The sequence below is a fragment of the Euwallacea similis genome, chromosome 17, assembly GCF_039881205.1.
Source record: "Euwallacea similis isolate ESF13 chromosome 17, ESF131.1, whole genome shotgun sequence".
NCBI lineage: Eukaryota > Metazoa > Arthropoda > Insecta > Coleoptera > Curculionidae > Euwallacea > Euwallacea similis.
Window position 1 is genome coordinate 3,482,386 of NC_089625.1, and position 23,783 is coordinate 3,506,168.

General features: G+C 36.4%; 1 protein-coding gene across 27 annotated transcripts in view; it reads left to right on the top strand.

Annotated features, from left to right (window-relative positions):
• The window catches only part of LOC136414528 (zinc finger protein OZF-like), a 183,432-nt gene that overhangs the window by 75,308 nt on the left and 84,341 nt on the right, over positions 1-23,783 (top strand). Inside the window, exon 4 of one of the 27 annotated variants that reach the window (XM_066398592.1) lies at positions 7,659-9,754. The exons of 19 other annotated variants lie outside the window; for them this stretch is intronic. In XM_066398592.1, the coding sequence (XP_066254689.1) occupies positions 7,659-9,654 (1,996 nt within the window). In that variant the 3' untranslated portion in view covers positions 9,655-9,754. Of the gene's footprint in view, positions 1-2,153; positions 3,149-3,224; positions 4,542-5,140; positions 6,483-7,658; positions 9,755-13,972; positions 15,036-16,313; positions 17,260-19,513; positions 20,454-20,537; positions 21,505-23,783 lie in introns of those variants that run through there. 7 more of the 27 variants (XM_066398598.1, XM_066398608.1, XM_066398629.1 and 4 more) reach the window with 7 other exon arrangements.

Below are 23,783 nucleotides of genomic sequence, written 5' to 3' on the forward strand. Positions count from 1 at the left end.
ATTCGACACTTTTTTGTTTATTTGCAGTTTAGTTTTTTTAACTGAAAGCAACATTTATTGGTACTACTTGACAGTTCATGAAAACCATAAAACTACTTTGCTTGATATTCTATACGTGAAGCTTGACTTGATTTCAAGTGAACTTCTGAAATGTGCGATTTTTTAAATAACGCTGGTTTGAAATAAAGCAATATAATTCTATCAAAAACATTTGAAAAGCTCATACCCTCCAAACTCATTTCTCTCTACTTTTTTAGGTTCCAAAACAGAAAACTGAAATGCCCTCACTGTCCAAAATACTTCGACCAAAATTTCAAACTCAAAGCCCATATTATAGTTCACAAAACCGACAAGCCATTCTCCTGCTCCATCTGCAGTACCACTTTCAAAACCAACTCAGCCATGCGCAGACACACCAGAGACCTTCATGATCAGACTCAGAAGTATTGCTGTACAGATTGCGGTAAAGAGTTTAATAGCAAAACCAACTACGTCATTCACAATAAAAGACACAGATTAGACTTTGTTGTACATTGTGAGCACTGCCATGAGGGATTTGTCACTAAGGCTGAGCATCGAAGACATGTGGATGCGAAGCATAGTGAGAAACATTATGTTTGTGATGTCTGCGGAAAGAGTATTTCTAGTGAGAGACACTTAAAAGAGCATCGGAAGATACATGAAGCAGGTTATGAAGAGAGGTACTTCCAAGAGTGTAGGTATTGCAGTAAGAAATTCAGGCACTTAAAGAAACACATAAGGGAATCTCATGAGGGAGTTGGAAACAATTACATTTGTCACACCTGCGGCAAGTCTTTTAGAGGGGAGAACAGTCTCAAGGTGCATTTAATGATTCATAAAGGGGAGAGGCCGTATGAGTGCGATGTGTGTCGCAAGAAGTTCTACTCTAAGCAGTATCTTACAGTGCATTGGAGGATACATACAGGAGAGAAACCTTATGAGTGCGAGTTCTGTGGGAAAGGGTTCGCTCAGAGACCTCCTTTGAAAATACATTTGAGGTTGCACTTGGGAGAGACTCCCTATGAGTGTGACGTTTGCGAGGAGAAGTTCGTGTCCAAGCAAAGGTTGAGCTTTCACAAAAGGAGAGTGCATCAAATTGTCGGATTTAGAAATATTAAAGGATGTAATTGAAAACCTGTTTTTGACTGTCCTTTCAGCTTTGAATTTTATAAAATTCTAAGTGTTAGACAGGTATTTCTTCGACGTGTAGAAATTCCAGGACAAAAGAACTTCTGGAGTTTTGAGAAACGCGTAAATGTGTTTTTTTAAATACCAAATTTTGTGAAATAAGTTCTGTGATACTGAAGAAGTTCGGAAAAAATGATAGAAAATCATATCTGGATTTTGTGGAATCTGTAAATAATGGGGAGTCAAGTGATGGTATAATTGCTATTTAATTACACCAACTGTTACTATTGTATTGCGTTGCAGTTGATTAATTCGTTCTAATTAAACTAATTGCACTAAAGTCCAAAACAGCTTGTAAAACACAATTAACCATTTACATTATATACCTAAAATTTTTATAGCCAAACAGATTGTTGCATATCTTCCTATATTATTCCTGTTGTAACATTCTTGGCCTTCTCTTAACTCTAGGAATATTATTAATTTTACAGAGCAGATTCCTAGGATAACAGGCTTTCAGCAAATAGATTTTTTAACATATTTTTTAATTTTCCAAGTAAACAAGAAGTTAATACACTCCAAGAACATCTATGCCATAATTAAGGAAATTTATATTTTTCATAAAGTTTTAATATGTATATTCTGAGATATATATTGCAAACCCAAATTTAAGACTTCCCTTATAACATGAATGGCCAATAGAAATCTTTGCAGTTTGTTTTGGCAATCAAGACGCACCCCTCGTTTGTTTAAGCCCCACCCACTTTTAGCTCCACCGCACTCTACTGTAGAACAATTTGACAACATGTTATACTGGACCTATTTTAAACACACCCCTTTGAGTAGTATACATTTTTCTAATTTTAGTATGTCTCATAAAATAAAATGTATAAAGTATTTCATACAGAGTAATAAAGCTCTTACTAAGTAGACATTCTTTATAATGTGCCTATTAAAAGGAATGAAAATTCGAGACTTAATTACTTCATAATGATCATTTTTAGCCTCAGAGAAGAGACAATCCTCCTTCAAGTGGAAGACTCCTCAACATCCAAAAAAGACATCCTCAATATCCTTTTCTGGTGCCATATTTGTGGTAAATGCTTCCGCCGCAAAATCGATCTCAACAAACATTTCGCCTTCGTGCATTTCGGAGACAAGAAATTTGAGTGTACTGAGTGCAATCTTAGATACAAGGATGAGGACTCATATTTGAGGCACAAGAAGCGTCGCCATGAGCCTAAACTTCAAATCGAATCTGTGCTTTGCCACTCTTGCGGAGCTGTCTTCAAGAGCGATAGGGCTTTGGAGAGACATGCTTTGAACGCTCACTCCAATGAGGTTGAAGATAATGAGCATCTAAAATGTGATTTGTGTGAGAAAAGTTTCGAAGATAGAGCTGCTTTAAGGGTGCACTTGCGAGAACATCCGGATGATCGTGTGAGGAAATGCCAAGTTTGCGAAGAGGTTTTCTTCTCACTGCACAAGTATAGGTACCACGTGAGAATAAAGCATGAATTGGACACTTATTACTTTTGCCAAGTGTGTAAGAAATTGTTTCCAAGTGCGACGAGGTTGAAAGTGCATGAGAAAACCCATGACGAGGACCATGAGAGGATAGAAACTGAGTGTCCAATTTGCCAGAAGTGGGTGAAGTATCTTAAATCCCATATGGATAATGTGCACTCAACAGAGATGAGTACAGTGTGTGAGGTTTGCGGGAAAGGGTTCAAGAAGGGATGGGACTTTAAGAAGCATTTGGAGAAGCATTCAGAGGAGGAAAAGTTTAAGTGCTCTAAATGTGAGGTTGTGCTCAACAGCGATGCAAAACTGAAGAAACATGAAAAGACACATGCAAAGCTTGTGTGCAGTAAGTGTGGAAAGAGGTTCTTTAAGGGAAGCACTTTTGAGAAGCATTTAAAGCAGCATTTAGGATGATTTTTTATGATTTAGTTCAGTTGTGTCTTTTAGAAGAATAAATCATTATGCTTAGAGTAGAGTATTTTGCTGTGGATTATTTTTGCCCTAATTTTATCATTACAATACTTTTCACTTATATTCCTATAAATTTTTAGTAATACCTACGAAACGATCCTTAAACTATTCACCGGAACTGAAAACACCCATTTATCAGACACCAACGGTATCTTCAGATGCGGAGATTGCATCCTGGACTTTCCCTTCAAACCCAATCTTGTGAAACACATCCGGAAAAAGCATCCTGGAAAGTCCTACTTTAAGTGCAAGGGCTGTAGAAGAGATTTTGATGAGGAGGTTTATTTTTTCAGCAGAGCCCACCTGAGCTTTCACATGGAGCAAGTCCATGAAAGTGAAGAAAAAAAAAGTGAAGCTAATAATCCTGTAACATGTTTTATTTGCGATAGAGAATTGAAGAGTCTTGAAGGCCTTAAGAGCCATTTGATTTATCATCATATAAGTCAACATTTGATGATTTGTTACATATGTAATAAGACGTGTAAAAATACTATGCACTTGAAGGGTCATATTTGGAAAGAACATTGCGAGAAAATGCTTTATTTGTGTGGAACTTGTGGGCAGTCTTGTTCTTCGAAAGGATGTCTTAATGACCATATAGTTGAGGACCACTATATTAATCGCAAAATCAAGTGCAAGCTTTGCAGGCCTTTAAATATTCACACAATGTTCGTAGATGAAATGTTCTTAAGAGGTCATTTAATTGCTTCACATTCTCCTCAACAACTCTCTAAGACTTCGAAAGAACATCTTCCACATTCTACAGAATTTGTGTGTGGCGAGTGCGGGCAAGTCATGGAGTCTCTAGCTCGAATCAAACTTCACATTTATTTAGATCACTACACTCCATGGTCAAAGCATTTGTCTTGTGAACATTGCAAACACCATATTCGATGGTACTTTGTCAGCACTGCAGCCTTAGAGAAGCATATTTCCAATGATCACCCCCAGCTAGTGAATCGTAACGAAGACAATGGATTAGGGGTAGATTTGGCTTTGGCCGATGAAGTGGTGCCTTTAAGTGAAAGGGATGTAGAAGGTGTTGCTTCATTTGATGACGTGCATGATGGTGAAGAAGAGGTATTGATTTTAACTATTGAAGATACAGAAGAAGAGTCGGAAAATGAAGAAGACGCCGTTGTTGATGAGGATTTTACTGTAGAAGATATTGGAGATTGTAAAGAGGACTCAGTTGATTCCACTGAGAAACTCTCAAATGACCATGTTAAAATTGAATGGATTGTCGATAACAATTTTGAAAAAAATCTTCGTACTGGATTTGCTTGCGTTGACGATGAAAATACTGAGAGTGACAATATATCCTTATGGAAAGGGTAGTAAATGGTTTGGTTCGGGTGTGGATAATTGATGTTGCAAAGATGTTTTCCAAAAGACAGTAATTTTCAGTAATGAAATCGCTAATCCTGTGCGTTGGCAAAACATTGTTTTAAAATGAATTTATTTTGAATCTAATTTAAATACATTTTTATAAATAATAATGAAATACTGATTATTCTAAAATTCTTTTAAGAACTGGAACAAATTGATTAAAAAATTTGTTTTGGTAGTTTATGATTCCCCATTTCTGAAAATTATTCCGTGTTGGAACGTGTCTATTAATAACCAATTTTGGGTGTGGAAGTCTAGATTCATGACGGGAAGCTAATTTGTGTAATTAGTACATACTTTATATGTATATGTAGGAAATAAGCATTAACCAAGATGTCACAGGTTTTCATCTCTGTTAGCCTATTCTGAGGGCTGCTTCCTGTGCTGATTATTTTATAATTAATTTTGAGAAGCTGTTTTTCTTCAAAAGTGACATTGATGATAGATGCTGTATTATTATCAATTTTTTTTTCAACTTTGCAAATATGTCTCAAATTACTAATTTTATATTATAATAAATCATATTAATAAGTTTTTGCTGTTTTCTTACATTCTCCCTTTATGCTTATGTAGACATTCTATTACTCCATAAATTATTATGTTTTAGATCTATCATTGGCACCAAACGAAAGCAATTAACCAATGCCATCATAAGATTTAGCTGCGGAGACTGCTGCTTGGGCTTCAAATCCCAACATCAACTTCTACATCATTTCCAGGAAAAACATATTGGAAAAACCTTTATTTTATGTAAAGGCTGCTCAAAGGACTTTCAAGAAACTGCATACTTTGCCAGCACCTCCAAATTAAATCTCCATTGCAAATATGTTCACTACTCTGGAACTAACCCAATTTCTAAACCTTCAAAATGTATGATTTGTGAGCAGACTTTTAGTAACTCCAACATCCTCCAAGGGCACCAAATTTACCACCATTTCAGTCAAATTATGATGCAGTGTTACATTTGTCGCGATACTTTTGTTGACCCTAAAAAATTGAAAAACCATGGTTGCAAAGGAGAACGTATAATTGAACTTTTTGTGTGTGGTAGTTGTGGCAAAACTAGCTCCACTGAACTTGAAAAGCATGTGCAAAATACTCATAGTTCCGATATAGTGCCAAGCTTAAAATGTAATTTTTGCGAGAAGATGGGTCTCCATGTTGGTTTTATAGATGGAAATATTCTAAAAGGCCACTTGATTGCCTGTCATTCCGATGAAAGTGCACAAATGCTCAAAAGGTTGAGTGAATTAAAAAAAACTCCCAGAGCAGATTCTATAAAGAACACTACTTTGTTTGTCTGTGGAGAATGCGGGCAAATCAATGAGACTCTTATACAACTCGAAATTCATGTTCTAGAGGATCACAAGTCAAAGTGGTCAAGGAAATTTACATGCAATTTTTGTGCGTCTTCAGATTTTCAATGGTATTTCCTCACGGCCTGTTCATTAAACGATCACATTGTCAATGAACATGAGAATGACAGTTATGAGAAGGAATATAATAGCTTTGAGGTGGATTTGAGTTTAGCGGATAAAGTACTTCCTTTGAGTGAAAATGATATTGCTAATGTTGCCTTATTGGAGATTGAACGCGAAACTGTGAAGAAAAATGAGAGTGAAGAAGATGAAGTGATTGTCTTGAGTGATGACGAAGAGGAGAGGGTTGGACTGAACGGAGTTGAGAAGAAGTTGTTAGTTGTTTTAGAGAGATTACCCAACAATGTAATGATGGCAAAAACTGGGAGGAAAACAGCGAATGGTTTTTTGACTAAAAATGCTGCGATGTTGAAAGCTCATTTTCTCGAAGACAAAAGTGTGGAAAATAAGAGTATAGAGGAAGGAAAAAATCGTAAAAAACGAAGTTGGTGCAAAATTTGTAAAAAAATCTTTCAATCAAAGAGGCTTTATAAGAGACATATGAAGACTCATTAAGGTCTCTAGGTTTTATAAGTAACTTGTGGTTTATTTTCTTTAAATCGTGCACGATACATTTTGTTAAATTATACAGCGTATACTAACATTAATATAAAAGATTTACGGCTTAACTGAGATTAACAGCTTAATTTTTTTTAAGTTTACTTTTGGGAGCTATTAAAGTTTATCAGATATATCTGATGTCAATTGATTAATTTTGCGTTACTTTTATACATAGAGATTAAACATTTATAGGAGTATCTTTGATAAAATTTCTATTTTCCTTTGAGGGTTTCAGTGGTATGCAGAGTTAATTTCCTTTTTAGACTTTACAAGGTACCAGTTTATTACATTTTTAACATTTTCATTTTTGCATAGGTGTAGGTATATTCTTTGTCATGTTCCTACGAATACACCTATATGTATAACTGCATATTATATCAAGATATGGTATGTTTTTACAAAAATTGTTTTATCCTATTTCTTTGATTGTTTGTTCTACGAAAGTCTCAGTGGTACACTGAATTAATTTACTTACGTTGGTGTCAACTTTTACGCTCTTCATTTTCAATAATGTATCAAGTTTCACCGATAGCGTTTACGCCACAGAGTTTAATGTCTAGAAATAAAACATTCGTGATAATCAATTTACAAATATTGTCAGGCTGGCTGGGAGCTTCACTGACGCATTTTTAATTAATTTAGAGTTTAGAAAGTGCCAACTTATTATTTTTTCGAATCCTCTATTTTCAATAATTTATTAAGTTACTGCTAAAACACCTATGTTACTGCAGTTTATATCAAGAAGTTGATTAATTATAGAATCTCCTCACAATAATTTTCACTTTCCTCTCAGAGTTTTAGTAGTGCACAAAATTAATTAATTTAGGGTTTAGGAAGTGTCAATTTGTTTTGCCTATAGGGTGTAATGTGTAAAACCAAATCATGTTTTCTTCCATGAAATGTCCTGGTAAAATCATCTACAATGTATTTCAAAACACTCTGTATAGATAGTTTCTGTGTTTAATAAAATATTCCTTTAATCTCTTGTTGTGGGTAATATTTTATTAGCTTAGGAATCTAGGATCTTCAAGAGAACATTTTAACAAATCACCAAGTATTAATTTATAATCAATAATATTTTAGCACATCATCAAAATAAACGCTTTTTTTATTGTTCGATATTTCAGTAACTTAAACTTTTTTTAGGCCCTTTCAAATCAGCACCTTCATGGACCAGTTAAACACCCCATTCTTACCCTCCGAAACCCCAAAATTCGGAAGCAAAAATTGCCCAGTTTGTTTCAGAATATGTAAAACCACCTACGAGGTCAGGACTCACTATGCTTCAGTGCACTCCGAATTAAAATTATTTGGTTGTGGAGACTGCATGAAGGGCTTCAAGTTGAAGCACCAACTCCATACTCACTATAGAGGAGTGCACGACTTGAAACCTTTAGATGAGGATCTTCGATGCAAGGCTTGCAGATGGGATTTTGGTGAAGACACTTATTTCACTAGTAAGGAAGCTTTGAAGTTTCACGTGGAGTACGTTCACGAAAGTGAGGATGGAGATGACACAAATGCTAAAGCAGTGAAGTGCCTTTTATGTGAGAAGATAATGAAGAATATCAGATGCTTTAGGAGTCACTTGATTTATCATCACTTTAGTAGAGTGAGATTGAAGTGTCATTCGTGTTTGCAGCAGTTTGACACTTCCCACAATTTGCTAGTTCATTTGGACGATTCCCATGGAGGGGCTGCAGTGTTTATTTGCAGTCTCTGCGGCCAAACCGAGCAAACAGAGCAGGATATTACAGATCATGTTCTTAAGGAACACAATTCTACTATTATTGAAAATCTCCGTTGCTTATTTTGCCCTAGGGACAGAGTTTTTGTTAAGTTTATGGATGAAGTTTTCCTCAAAGCCCATATGACCGGTGAGCACAATGAGGCCTCAAGGAAAGCATTACATAAAGACAGACGTATTTATAAATGTCCGCACTGTCCAGGGATTTACAAGCAGTCCCAATCACTTAATACCCACATTAAGATTGATCATGAATCTAAGGCTGGTGTCAATCTAGTGTGTTCGGTTTGCGAGAAGGAGTATGTAAGTGCCTACCACCTTCAAAAGCATATAAACACCAAGCACAAAGAACTGAATCAGTTCGTATGTGGGGAGTGCGGAATGAGTTACACATCTCAACAAGACATACAGCTTCATATTTCTCAGCTGCACGGGACTTTCAACGACAATCAAATTGCTTGCAATTTTTGTGAGGCCGATTCGGATTATGCGAAATATTTTTTCACACAAGCTTCTAGTCTTGAGAAACACCTTCGTTCCTGTCATTCAAACCAAATACTCAGCACCGAGCCTGGGGAGTTCGAGTGCCAAAAATGTCCTAGAAACTTCGAAACCAAAGACGCTTTACAAAACCACATTATCCAAACTCATCCATTTAAGTGTCTAAAATGCGATAAAACCTTTACTCAAAAGGCAAGTTTGAACATGCACTTAAAACAGCGTCACTCAAATTCATGCAAAAAGTGCGAGTTTTGTGATAAAGAGTGCAATAACTTGCGCTCTTATAGAGATCATGTGATGCGAAAACATGGGGACTGCAACATGCCTTGCGACATATGCAACAAAAACTACTCGTCCTCGGAGAGTCTAAAGCAGCACAAGAAAATTCACTCTGAAGATTATTACCAGAGATTCAAGGAGTGCCACTTTTGCAAGAGGAAGTATATGAACATTGGGGTGCACATGAGAAATTTTCACGAGACTGACGGGAAGAATCACATTTGCGAAATTTGCGGCAAGGCCTTCAGGGAAAAAGGCACTTTGAAGCTTCACCTGATGATTCATAGAAATATAAGGCCTCATGAGTGCTCAGTGTGCGGATATCGATTCCTCACAAAACAATTTCTTTTAAAACACTCCAAACAGCACACTGGGGAGGTGCAGTTTGTGTGCTCTTATTGCGGAAAGGGGTTGATTAGTAAGGAGAGCAGGGATTTTCATGAGAGAATGCATCAGGGAATAAAGCCGTTTGAGTGCGAATTGTGCTCAACTGGGTACTATAGCAAACATTATTTGAGGAAGCATCAGAGGACGGTGCATGAGGCCAAGGAGGGAAATGAGAAGGAGAGTGAATTCAGTGGGTATTCGGAGAACGAGGACAATGAGATGGAGTGAAAGAAGGGTTTATATTTGTATTTGTAAAAATTGTTCTTGGTAACGTAATATAAGTCGAGTATTGACATGAGAGATCAATAATATGTAATTTATTTGGAAATGTTTAGAATTTATTACCTTTAAGATGAAGCAGTATGCATCGATTCTGATGACTCTGTCAGAAACGATGGACATTTATGCTGTCGAAAAGTTGACCACAGATTTCTTAACGATACATTCAAGCGAAATGTTAATTGTGTTTTCTAACTTTTGAGTCAAGCCGCAAATAATTTTTGGGTATATACATTTATAGAACGTTCTTCTCTTTTTGAACTTTCATTGATCAGTTGCGAATTTATTTTCGCAAAAATCACTTTTGCTCTGCATTATTGAAGGTAGCGACTAAAAATTCTGTCGATGTGAAACTTGCCTTGATCAGGATATATTCTAACCTTCTGAGCGTTTCAGGTGTGCAGCTAATCGAGACATCGACAAAAAATCCTTAAAGATCAACCAAACGAAAGTTATTGGTTTTAATTTCCAGACGTCTTCAAGTATGCTAAAATGCCAGTATTGCTACTTCGGCACAATCCACAAATCCCTGATGGATGATCACATTCTCAAGACACACACCGTCTCTGAAATAAATCCGAAAATGAACGGCTTTAAATGCAGCAGGTGCTCGAAAACTTTTCCTACAAGCAACAAATTGAGGATTCACGCCACGAAGTGTCAGGATTTTGACACTTTAGGATATGTTAGTTATTACCATTTATCCGAAGGGAAACAGGCAGAATGCCATCAGTGCGGTAGTTGCGGCCTCATACTAAGGATGCGGCAATCCGCAATCAGTCACATGAAATTGGTACACCCAAAGGACGAATCTGTGCACTTTTGCTTCATATGTTGCATCACTTTCCTCACCCTGAAAGAAATGAAAATTCACAATGTGCTGAAACACGAAACAAAAAAGAATATTATTTGTGGGGAGTGCAGCCAGTCTTTTCCTACTAAGAGGGGAATAAAATCACACTTCCAGACCCATGGGAATCTATGCAAAAATTTAACTTGCGACATTTGCTTAGAAGACAAGTTGCTGAAGTATTTTGCTGATAAGACAAAGTTGAAGCGTCACATTGAAATTGAGCACAGTTACGATGAGCGAAGAGTTGAGAATGGGCAGGAGGTGAAGCAGGAGGAGCTTATAATCAAGAGTGACGAGGATTCATTCAGTAATTGATAATTTGATTTCAGATCAACAGCTAAGCAATATATATGTTTAGCCCCATTTTACTTAGTTTTTTTTCCAAAGAAAATTGGCAATTATCAACTGTAAACAAACTCAAATTACCAGCGTCGCATAGCAAAAGCACCTTTCTGAAATCGCATGTGACCGATGCAAAGTAATGTTCAAGCATCCTGAAGCATTGGACATCCATATGAAGCAAGGCCATCTCTGTGACTTTAATCACTTTTGCGAAACGTGTCAGCAAGGCTTCGGGCTGCTTTCAGGCTTTAAGCGTCATAAACATAACGCTCATGAGCCTTCAAAGCCTTGTAAATTATGTGGGGATTTGTTTACTGTATCCCGCAACACTAAAGTGTATGTAGGGGGATACAAAGATAAATAATTACAGAAGAAAATGTTGCAAATTTGCAACGACATGTAATTGATTCTCATTCAGAGGTTGTTCGCCTGCGAAATATTTGAGTAAAGCTTTCAAGCAAAAGTCTACCTTGGAAATTTACCTTAAGGTTCATACGAACGTGGCAACACATATGTGTGAGTTTTATGCACACGTATGTCTGACTGTTCAGCATTTGAAAGTTCACAGACGGAAGCACACTAGGGATAAGCTTTATGAACATGAAGCATGTGAAATAAAATTTAGGGGTAGAAAATCATTGGTCCGGTAATTTAGGGTGCATTCAAGGGCGAAGCTTTTTATTTGCATGGAATGTAGTAATGTCTTTTCGACGAAGAAACGTTAGGGCTAGCATTATAGATAGAATCGTGGACGGGTTGAAAAGTAATGCTATTCGGTCACAAATTAAGTTATTTTGGCAGTCAGATTGTTCCAAAATACTGCTATAATACATATTTGTCGCCAAGTGTATAACTGGTCAGTTCCTTCTCTTCTTAGCTGCTTGTTCCCAACCTTTTTCACTGGATAAGGCCAGTTTACTATGTAAATAAATTTATTACCAAAATTCTCTTATTGCCTATTTGCTTTGAGATTTGTAAAATAATTTTGACTAAGTAGATCTTGGAAAACCTTCCAAAGCCAAGTTTTGCCAAAGTCAACTAATTTGCCTTGGAATTTAATCACTCCTTCCAGTGTTTATAGTGTGAACTGCTCTGTAATATATATTTTTTTAGGTTTGAAATGTTACTAATCGACGTTGAAAGACCCTCACCAAAAACGTACAAGTGCCTGGTGTGTCTGTCCACCTTCCTCTCCAGACCCAGCCTAATCAGCCACATCCAGATTCACAAAGAGCTTACCAAGAGAGGTTCGCATCATTGCCCAAGTTGTCCCAAGTCGTTCTTCAACCTTGAAGACCTTAAAATCCATCAAGACTTGACTCATGAAAGGCGCCATCAGTGTCTCGAATGCACCGCCACTTTCACGCACCAGCAGTCATTGGAGGCTCACATGAAGGAGGTGCACCTCTTTCAATTTGACTACTTCTGCGAGATATGCCAGCAAGGTTTCTCCTTGTTCGCTGACTTCAGATTTCACCGCCAGACCATGCATGAACCTGCTAAACCTTGCAAAATATGCGGAAAGAAATTTAGTTCATCTCGGAGTCTTAGATTGCACATGGACCAGCATTCTGAAGGAAAGAGGAGAGGAGAGACGAAGGAGTGTCCCATTTGCAAAGACCCGGTTAAAACGTTGAAGAACCATATCTTTCTTTGTCATTCCGATGTTAAGCTTTTTACCTGTGAAACTTGCGGCAAGTCTTTCAAACAAAAATCAACTTTGGATATACATTTGAGGGTGCATAAGGATATTAGGCCGCACATGTGCGAGTTCTGCGGCAGGGGGTTTCTAACCAATCAGTTGATGGTGGCTCATAGACGGATTCATACAGGGGAAAAGCCCTATAAATGTGAGATTTGCGGGGTGGGCTTCAGAGTCCGAAGTGGCTTGGTGAATCACCACAGAATTCATAGTGGCGAGAGGCCCTATGTTTGTGAACATTGTGGGAACACTTTTGCGAGGAGAAAATACTTGGTGTCCCATTATAGACATATTCACCAGAAGAATTGAATTTTTCCCCGAATGGCAGAAGAAGTGACCTTTTAATGACACAATCCAGGCTGTACCGAGTCACTTTTAATATCTAGGTTGTAAAGTAAAGCAAGTAAAGTTTAAGCCTAAGCATTGGAAAGTTTTTCAATGACAAAATTCATACTGAAGCTTATTACTGCCGATGTAGTAAAAATTAAAAAATTTGAATCTTTTGTATATGAAAAATATGCAAAAATAAAAATAAAAACGGATTTCAATAGATAACAATTGGAAAAAAAATTCTGTTTTACTCGGCGAAAAAGCAAATTTGTCTTCATAATCTCGCCTTAGGCCCGACAGAAAATTTGCTTCTTTTTCGTATTGTGTAACAAATAACTGTTCTCCGATTGAGAGAAAAGGTCACATTTTAATGGCACAAAACAGGCTGAAAGTGTAACTTTTAGTGGCTAGGCATTGAAAAGGTGTTAAATTAAATGTAAAAAGTTCCAAATAAAAGAAATGTACAAATATCGAATGAAAAAGGATGTTAATTGGTACCAACCGGAGAAAAACTCACATTGCTGCCGCAGCGAAAATGCAAATTTGCTTCATTAGTTTACTTCATAGCCTTTTTTTTGGTTCAGCTATCAATATCGCTATGGCAGTAAACTTGCTATTTTTTCGTCTAATGAAACAAATAATTATTGTGTAATTCCTGAAGTATTAATAAAAATGATTTTTTTAATAGTGGAGTTTTCCTGTTAAAACTTAAAAAATATATATTTCGTAATGTTGCGTTTAAGGCTAATTTGAAATCGAATGACATTCTGCGTTTCGATTAACATGAAACATTTTTGGGTAAAGGTTGAAATTTTGCATTTCTGGTTAAAAAGTGAATTCTTTCTTTCAAGTCACGAAATGTAGCATTCAATTTTCTTGTTGTACCATCCACAAAATTTCCTTATAGAAGGGTAATGAGTATTTTTAAATATAATTAAATTACAATTTTTAGGACACCTTGTATTTTCCTCAAGAGAATGAAACAGTATCTGGTACAGGATTTATCGTTGTTACACTTCAATTATTAATTTGTGTTTTAGGTTGGAAATAATTCTTTTAGAAATCGAATCTGAAGCAGAAAGCACACAGTTATCATCAAGCACTCAATCGAAATTCTACCAATGCACCTTGTGCCCCTCAAAGTTCAATAGATTGTTCAATTTAAAGCGCCACCAATCGGTCCATGATAAAGTTAAACTTGGCCCCACTCAACGAAAACACTCCTGCAAGGATTGCGGAGCAACTTTCAGCTGCGTTTCATCTTTAAAGAGGCACATTCTAGGTGTGCACTTACCGGGCCTCAAGAATGCGAAATTTAGAAAGAATGAGGTGCGACTATGCTTCACTTGTGGGAAGCTTTTCTACACTCAAGAGCTGTTGCAGAAACATGTCACTGAAGAACATGAAACGGAATATAAATGCTCTTACTGCAGCGCAAGCTTTCAGCACGAAAAAGCCTTGCAGGCTCATGTAAAGCAGAAGCATTTGAAACAGTTTGAATATTTCTGTTCCCTCTGTAGTGAGGGATTTGTTTTAGCCGCAGATTTCCGGTTCCACAAAGAGAGCATTCATCAACCGAAAAAATCCTGCCGATTCTGCCAAAAGCTTTTTCCATCTTCACGTGATCTTAAGATTCACATGTCTAAGCATTTGAAGAGTGGACATACTCAGCAATGTCCGGTTTGCAATGAATTTTGCTGGAACCTTAAAATGCATATGCGAATGAATCATTCGGAGGAAGACAAAACTTGGACTTGTGAGATTTGCGAAAAGGAGTTCAAGATCAAACACTCCTACAATCTTCATATGAAGATTCATTATGATATGAAGAACTTTACGTGTGAGATTTGCGGGAAGAGATTTCTTACCAGACACCATCTTAAAGTACATACTCGCACTCACACTGGAGAGAAGCCTCATGAGTGTGAGGTGTGCGGAGTCAGGTTTGCATATAGAGGGACTTTGATAGAGCACTTTACTATACATTCTGGCGAGAAGCCTTTTCGATGTGAGCATTGTGGAAAAAATTTTAGCAGGAGGAAGTATCTTGTTTCCCACTACAAGTCTTGCTGAAATGAAAAGTACAATTGAATTTGATTATGTGATGGAAATATATTTTGTATTCTACAATTTTCATTCTTTTTTTTTTTAAGTTTACCCGTTAAATAATGAATATATCCTGTCAAAAATAGACTGAACTAACAGAAATAGGAAAATATTAAGAATTAAGTAACAAGAAAAAATAAAACTGAACCTCGGAATCTCCAGCAATTCCCAAAAAGTCTCTGAATTCGGTCAAAATAGGAAAATCAACAAATGTCTTCAAATTTTTTTAGAAATCCCCATGAAGGATTCTGAAACTGTCTTGATAAGGTCTCATCGAACTGTAAATATTGTATATGGAAATCCTAAGACGTTGCCCACGACATTAGAAAACTGTTGAAAAATCAAGGCGAATATTAAACTAAATAATTTTTTAAAATAAAAAAAAATTAAAACTTTCTTGCCTTTTAAGTGTTTTAAAATTATTGGAATGTTTTCATTATTTATTTAAAAATTATGAATGAATAGTGGAATTGTTTCAAGTACTGTTAACATGTTTTATAACACAAGAAGGTAATAATATTGAAGGTGTCCCCTTTTCAAAAACATTTTCTACGAAGTTAACTATTAGATTTTTTCTTTTGGAGTCTGGAAACTCTTCATTTACCTTCTTTGGAAGCTTCAAAACTGCATTACTTCTTTTCATCTCATATCTAAAGGATCTTCGTTACATCTCAAAGTGTTCGATTAATTTGTTCTGCAAACGCGAAGTTCTTTAATTTCTTCATTCCGAATATTTGTCATTATTGGAACGAAATATTTTTCAGTTTTTTCTGAATGCCTAGAAACCCCTAAATTAAGGGTCTAATAAGCCTAGAATTTATAAAATTACTGGTTCATTTTAGAAGAACTAAGATTCTCTATTCTGAACCTTGAAAAGACGTGAAACTCTTTAATTAATTTATTGAACTCTCGAAGTTCATAAATTAGGAGTTAATAAATCAATCACACTATTTGTCAATTTTTTCTGAATATTTTGGAGTTCCGAAATGAAAGATTAAAAGGCAAAATGGTCGTAAAATTTACTGTTAGAGAAAAAAGAGTTTCTGAAATCTGGAATTTCTCAAAGTAGATCTTCAAGAATTAACAGTTTGTTAAAACTAATTATTATTTTCTTTTTTCGCAAAGCTCGTCAATTAGAGCCTAAAGAAAATATGAAATTTTCAAAAAACCAATTATCTTTCTTCAATAAACATGCTACTGAAAACTCGGTTGTTTAACTGTTTCCATGAATATTCACTTCAATGATCAAGAAACTAAAATTCCCTTATTTTTTAGATATGATCTCAGCACCGTGTGCCAGGTCCTCCTGAAAAAAACACCCTCAAATCTCCTAATAAAAACCTTTCAATGCAACCAATGCTTCAAATTCTTCTCCACTAAAAAGTATCTGAAGAGGCACATCAAGAATCACCTTCGAAATCTTATGAGGCAGTTCAAATGCCTCCATTGCAGCAAAACCTTCGCCTCCAACTACGCCCTTAAAAGCCACATGGAGGTGCATGAGAATCGCCCTGCGATCTTTGAATGCGACATTTGCAACAAGAAGTTTAAAAGGCTTAAAAACCTGGATTTGCACCGGAGGAGGCACACCAAGGATTTTGTGATTGAATGTGAGGAGTGCCACCAGGGATTCGTTTGTAAGGGGGATTATGTGCAGCACGTGAGGAACCGCCATGATGGGGAGAAGGAGAAAGTTGTGTGTTTCGTGTGCGGCAAAGACATGATCAAAGGACACCTGAAGCGACACATGGAGAATGTCCATGGAGAGACTGGAGAGTTTCCATGTGAGCTGTGCGGAAAAATTTTTGACCGCAAAATCGGACACGAAAGACATGTGAAGATGTTTCATAATTTGGTACCTCAAGTCTGCGATATTTGCGGGCAAGAATTTAGATGGAAGCACAGCTTGAGGGACCATCTGAAAAGCCATGCCGGTGTGAAACCGCATCAATGCACTTACTGCGATAAGGCATTCACTAGAAGCGACTTCTTGAAGCAGCATATTCGTACTCATACCGGACAAAGACCCTTTGAGTGTCCTGAGTGCGGAAAAGGTTTCACGCAGGCCACCCCTTTGAAGGTCCACATGAAGGGAGTTCATAAGAACCAGAGTTTTGGGGGTGTGAAGCAAACAGAAACGGTTGTAAGTTTTGATGCTCTGTTTCCAATGCAGCCGGAAGTTGGTATTGGGTCGTTGCAATCTTAAGTGTAACTTTACCACAAGGATCGTTTTTTATCTACATTATCATTTAGGTGAAGATAATATTTTTGTCCATTGTGAGAGACATTTTATAGATTAAAGATTTTGTTTTATTTTATTTTTTCCATTTTACATATATAATAATAATAATAATATATTGCGTTATTTGTATTTTTGTTGTTGTTAAGTAATTTATGGTATTGTTGATTTAAATTAAAAATTTGATAATCATAGGTTTTGTTTTCATAAATACCACACTACATCACCCTCAGACCAACAGCCCAAAGGTAAGTAAACCTCTTTTCAAATTAACTTTTCAATTCAACTTCATTTTCTAGATTTTGCACCATTTGCATAAAACCCTTCAAAAGTCCCAGCGCCCTAAACAAGCACCTCATTTGCCATCAAACCGAAAGGCCTCACAAATGCCAAATCTGCCTAAAGACCTTTAAACGCAAATACGATATTACAATTCACATGGCAGTTCATGGGCGACACTCTCAATTCAACTGCAATTACTGCCCTAAAATCTTCAAGACCAAACAAGCCTTTCTAGTCCATCGAAGTAGACATTTAAAGGAATACCATGTTTTTTGTGATATTTGCAGCAAAGGCTTCGTAACCAAACCTGAATACCTTAAGCACAAGGAATACCGCCATGGTAATAATAGCAATGTATGCGAAATTTGTGGTAGAGCTTTGTATGACAAGGTATCACTTGCGAATCACTTAAAAACCCATGAAGAAGACCATTACAAGAAAAAATACAAATGCCAGCTCTGTAATAAAGAATTTTTCACTGAGAGAGGTTTGCAGCAACACCATAAAAGGATCCATGAAAATGGAGGGCAAAAATACTTTTGTCACATATGTGGTAAAGAAGTTCATTCAAAAGAGAGCCTCAAGGGCCACGTTGACCTTCACAAGGGTGACAAACCTAATAAATGCCCTCAGTGTGAAAGGAGGTTTGTCCTAAGAACCACATTAAAGCAGCATCTGCTGACTCATTCAGGAGAAAAACCGCATTGCTGCACCTTTTGCGGGAAAGGATTTACGCAGAGGAGCCCTTTGAAGTTGCACATGATGACGCATTTAGGGCAAAAGCCCTTTGAGTGTGCCTTGTGCGATGGGAAGTTTGTAAGCAAGGCCCAGTTGAACTACCATGTTAAGAATAAACATTTGCAAGTTTGAAGACTTTGTTTCATTTGGAATTGTGTTCCTGATTGAAAGTTTGAAGTAAGATTTTAACAATTGTTCTATTTCTTATTTATACGCGCCGATGATGAATTTCTGAAGTCTCGAAGGTTCCAATTTCCAGCCAGGAAATAAACATTTTTAATTTATGCCAATGTATTATGATTTATTCATCATCCAATAAAATTAGGAAAAAAATTATACGAAATTTATTTGAACTATTTTGAGGGTTCGTTACGCAGTACTATTTTAAATATTCTGCTATCCCACTGGTTACATAAAACTGTACATTTCCTAATTGATTTTAACACTATTTTAACATTCTTTATAAGTTTCTTCTAAATGTTTCGATGCTCTTAAATTAGGAGTTTAATAAATATTGAATGTATCAAAAGTAACTGTCTGCGTTCAAAGTCTGAACAGTCTTATAGCAAGCAGTCGATAGTATTCAAAACGATTTTTTTTCGCCTGATATTTCGAAAGCACGAACTTAATAAAACAAATATTCTCTATAAAACCTTGAAACTCTCCAAAATTCGCTAATTATTTTCTGTAGTCATTTTGAAATGCTTAAAGTAAAACATAAGAAATCAAAACAGTTTTATACTTTTTTTTGTATATTTGAAGTCTATAAGATTTTCAACGTTGTAAAGTATCGAAATCTTTCCATTAACTGTTGTGATGTCTCGAAATTATTAAATTAGCTTATTCTGCAATCTCAGTATTTTTCAATTAGTTAACTCTAAAGTGGCAATGATGTTCATAGTCATTTTTCCTGAAGTCTCGAAACTCTTCAATTTATTTCTTCTGAACTCTCGAGATTTTTTAATTAGATTATTGATTTGGAATATCTGAAAGTTCGTCTAAGGATGTCAAAAGCAGTTGCCATTTTTTCCGGCAAAGTCTTGCAGCTCCTAACTTAACACTTAAGAAAACAGCGGCAGTTTTAAGACTTCAGAATGTCAAAATTCGCACTACATCTTTAAATTCGTGAAATACTGAGTTTTCAAAGTGCTCGTCTAACCTGAACTAATCGCAAAATATGTAAATTTTTGAAAAATCTAATTAGATTTTTTTTTAGATCCGACGTGCTCACAGTAATCCTGCAAGAATTCAAACCTGATGATGTTAAACCGGTAAGTGTGCAATGCCCTCATTGTACTAGGATCTGCAAGAACAGAAGGGTTTTAAAAAGGCACCTAGTCAGCCATGAAGAAGCGAGACCCTATTCCTGTCCAATATGCAGTCGAGCATTTAAAAGAAACCATGAAGTCAATAACCACATGAAGTCTGTCCACGAAAAAAACAAGCAGTTCCACTGCAATCAATGCCCTAAAGTATTCAAAACCAAGCATGGCTTCATGGATCACATGAACCGCCATCTAAAGCGTTTTGTGGCGAAATGTGAAGAGTGTCAACGAGGATTTGTGACGAGACAAGAGTTCGAGGCCCACAACAACAAGAAACACAACGAAAGAAGGGAAACTTTGGTTTGCTTTGTCTGTGGGAGGACTTGCGTAGACCAAGCTTCTCTTAAAGGTCATCTGCGAACTCATGAGGATGGTTATCATGATGAAAAGTTTACCTGTGAACATTGTGGCAAGAAATTTGCTCAAAAAAAGGGTCTTAATCACCATTACATAAGAAAACACAAAGATGGAGGAGAGCGCTACATATGTGACCTCTGCGGTAAAGAAGTGAACTCGATGCGGAGCCTCAAAGGGCACAAGCTGCTCCACGAAGGGTTGAAGCCGTTGCAGTGTCCGTTTTGCACCAAATGCTTCGTTTTGGATAGTACACTTAAGCAGCATCTACTGACGCATACTGGGGAAAGACCTCATAAATGTGATTTGTGCGGGAAGTGTTTCACTCAAAGGGGACCATTAAAGGCGCACTTGCGCATGCACACTGGGGAATTGCCTTATGTTTGTGGATTTTGCTCAAGCGCATTTGCTTCGAAGGCTCAGCTCAATTATCATGTAAAGAATAAACATACTAAGGTGTAATTTTTGATAGTTTTTTCTTCACCAATTTTATTATGACAGCCGGCAAAGGTAAATAAACGTAGATATTGAATTGCCCTCTCTAACTCTAAGCTCTTTCAGGTACTGCTCAATAAATCGTGAAGTGTTTGAAGAAGTAGACACAAGATGCACAAGAAGGAAAACTTATGCTACAACTAAAACGGCAAGAACTTGTGAAATATGCGAGAAAGTTTTTTCAGACTATCGCCAGCTTACCAGGCACCTTTTAGTCCACTCAGATGAGAAACCGTTCAAATGCAGCAACTGCAGCAAATGCTTTAAAAGCAAGGCCCAAATGAAGATGCACCAGGACCGCGTTCATCTGGGCCTGGCAAAAGCATTTGAGTGCGATATATGCGGCATTGTTCTCAAATCTAAAGGTTCTCTAAACATCCACAAGAAGCGGCATTTGAAGCAATATGTTGCGGAATGCAAGAATTGCAAAATTGGGTTCGTTACCAATCAGGAGTACATTAACCACATGGGCTCGAAACATGGGCCCAGCAATCACGTGTGCAACATTTGCGGTAGGAGTTGTTACGATAAAGCAGCCCTACGAGGGCACATGGCCACGCATGCCAAAGACTACGGCTTGAACCCCAACATCAAATGCTCAATCTGCGACAAGACATTTCTCCAAGAAAAGTACGTGAAGCACCACATGCAGCGCAAACACGAGAATGGAGGGCAAAGCTTCATATGCCATTTATGCGGTAAACAGGTCAATTCCAAACGATCATTAAGGGACCACATGTACATTCATCAGGGCATTAAGCCCTTGGAATGTAAGGAGTGTGGCAAGTCCTTCGGTTTGAGGACTACATTGAAGCTACATATGAGGACTCACACTGGACAGAGACCCTATGAGTGCACCTTGTGCGGGAAAAGTTTCACTCAGAGAACGCCACTGACTGTGCATATGCGGTACCATACGGGGGAAAGACCTTATGTATGCCATTTGTGTGAGGAGAAGTTCGTGAGTGGGGGGTTGTTAAATACGCATATCAGAAAGATGCATGGGAGTAGTATATAATGGCTTTAGAGCGATGTTATTTATGGTTTTGACGTTTATTCAGTTAAGAAAGTTCAATCAAGTATGAATATTTGAAAAATCTAGTTAAATTTTTAAAAATTGAAATTTTCTCTCGTGTGGTAAAATTTAAAGGCGGATGCGCACATATGCGGGATTTACCGAGTCTCGAATAGCGAACTAGTATAGATTCTGCACACATATTCATTGTTCATGGCATAATTCGTCAATCCCACCTCGCCTAAGGCAAAACATGTCGAATTAAATACGCCACTATAAATGTTGTCAAATACGCGCATGTGTGAATTGAGAGCTCGTCACTTTGACAAATACGAATAATTTGACCAATAGTTCGCCAAACGGCGACTATTCGGGATTCGTCAAACACCGCCTGTGTGGATCTGTTTTATAACGGGATATTATTGTAGGGACGTGGGGAGAATTATGGTAATTTTTCAGTAATTTAGTTTTAAAGAATATTATTCGTGAGGCTTGAACTAACTTTTCTCAATTCCTACATTGAGAAGATTGAAGAATTGAATTTCAACTTATTCTTCACGTGAGACAAATGTCAAACGCATAATATTAATTTTTTTTATATAAAAGGACCTTATCGCATTTTTTATTCGAAAATTTGTTACAAAACCTATGCATTGTCATATTGCGGGATAAAACATCAATAATGACTTTGATTTCTGGAATTTACTTCTTTTCTTATGTTATGAAAAAAATATCATTAACATGTGACCCTACTTATTTAATTTTCTATGAAAGCTATATTTTATGCAAAACAGAATTTTGCAATTTTGGTTCAATAAAAAAATCAAACCCGTATCACAAACAGTGGCATCAATTATTTTTGTCAAATATCCGTTACTCTGCTGCGTCACTTCAGTAATTGTTTTTTTTAAATTTTTACATATTCCTCAAGTGAAAAGGCTATAATAAAAATATGAAGGTTATTAATTTGAGTGGTATGTTATGACATTTTATGAATATATTGGCGTTGTTGAAACATTATTATAAGCATTTTCATTGGGAATTCCCGGCTTGACTTGATTTTCAAGGTTGATTTTATTTGACTTAAAATCAAGTTAAGCAAAAGTCAAGTTGTTTTATTATGAAAGAATTTTAACAGCCAAATAAGACATCATCATTAAGTTAACAATTGAAAAAGGTTGAGATTTGTAGCTCTTTCTTCCCTTTAAAAATGTTTTTTCGATGTTTGCTTTTTCTCGAAGTCATATCACTTCGTTTTCTCTTAAAATTTTCATTTTATTGATAACTAATTCCTTTTTTATCTAGCATTTTTCCTTTTAATTTTTGATCGATTTTAATTTAGATAATTAAAATTTGCATTTTTCTCAAACTATTTCTTCATTTAAAAAAAGTTTTCTTTACAAAATCTGAAGTCGGGGTAGTTCAGGTTAGTTTGGGTTTGCAGAGTTTCATATCTTTTTACATTTTTTCTGATCTTTCAAACGGACTTTCGATAAAAAATGATCGAGCTTCGACTGTTTTGTACGTTTTGCACTTTTGAAAGTTATATCTTACAAATAGTTTGAGTTGCGCTGAAATGATTTTCTCATTTCTATATAAAGCTTTCAAGACTGATACAAACGTTAAGATAGAGGTGCAAAAATAATTTTAGTATAACTTTGTCCACATGTTTAAGTCTCAAAATCATATAAATTTCGGGAAATCTCCGGTTTCGCTGATAAGCTTTGTCGTCTTACCTCACTAACCATCTACACTTTGTTGATTATTGAGGTTGAATCAATCTCATTTTGTCACTTCAACCTCTGGATCACCGCAGGAGTCCTACCTGAGATCCCTATTTTTGATTTTGTTTGTGGATAATTTAATCGAAGCATTAGATTCGAAAACCCCCCTTATGCAGGTGGACTCTAAATTTTTCCGCACCTTCACACCATCAAAGTCTATGTATTACTCACACACACACACACACACGCGCAAAAAAGTGCAACTTCCATAATTTGTATAAAAATTGCCTCACCATTGCATCAACTGTCCATTTCTCAAGCAAATATTTGTGTCAAAATCCTCGCTTTCACCCTATACATTTCTACAATCTTTGCACCTTCTTTTGCAGACTACTAGCTATTGAAACAAACTTGAAATCTACTTAAAATAATCAATACGTTTTCAACACGTCAAGAAGAAACTCAGGCCAGACAAAAAAAAATTATAAAAATTTGAAAAAGGAAAAAATCTCAACATTTTAGAAAATATCAAAAATATACTCTGGTTATTGAAAATTAATCTGAACTAGCCTG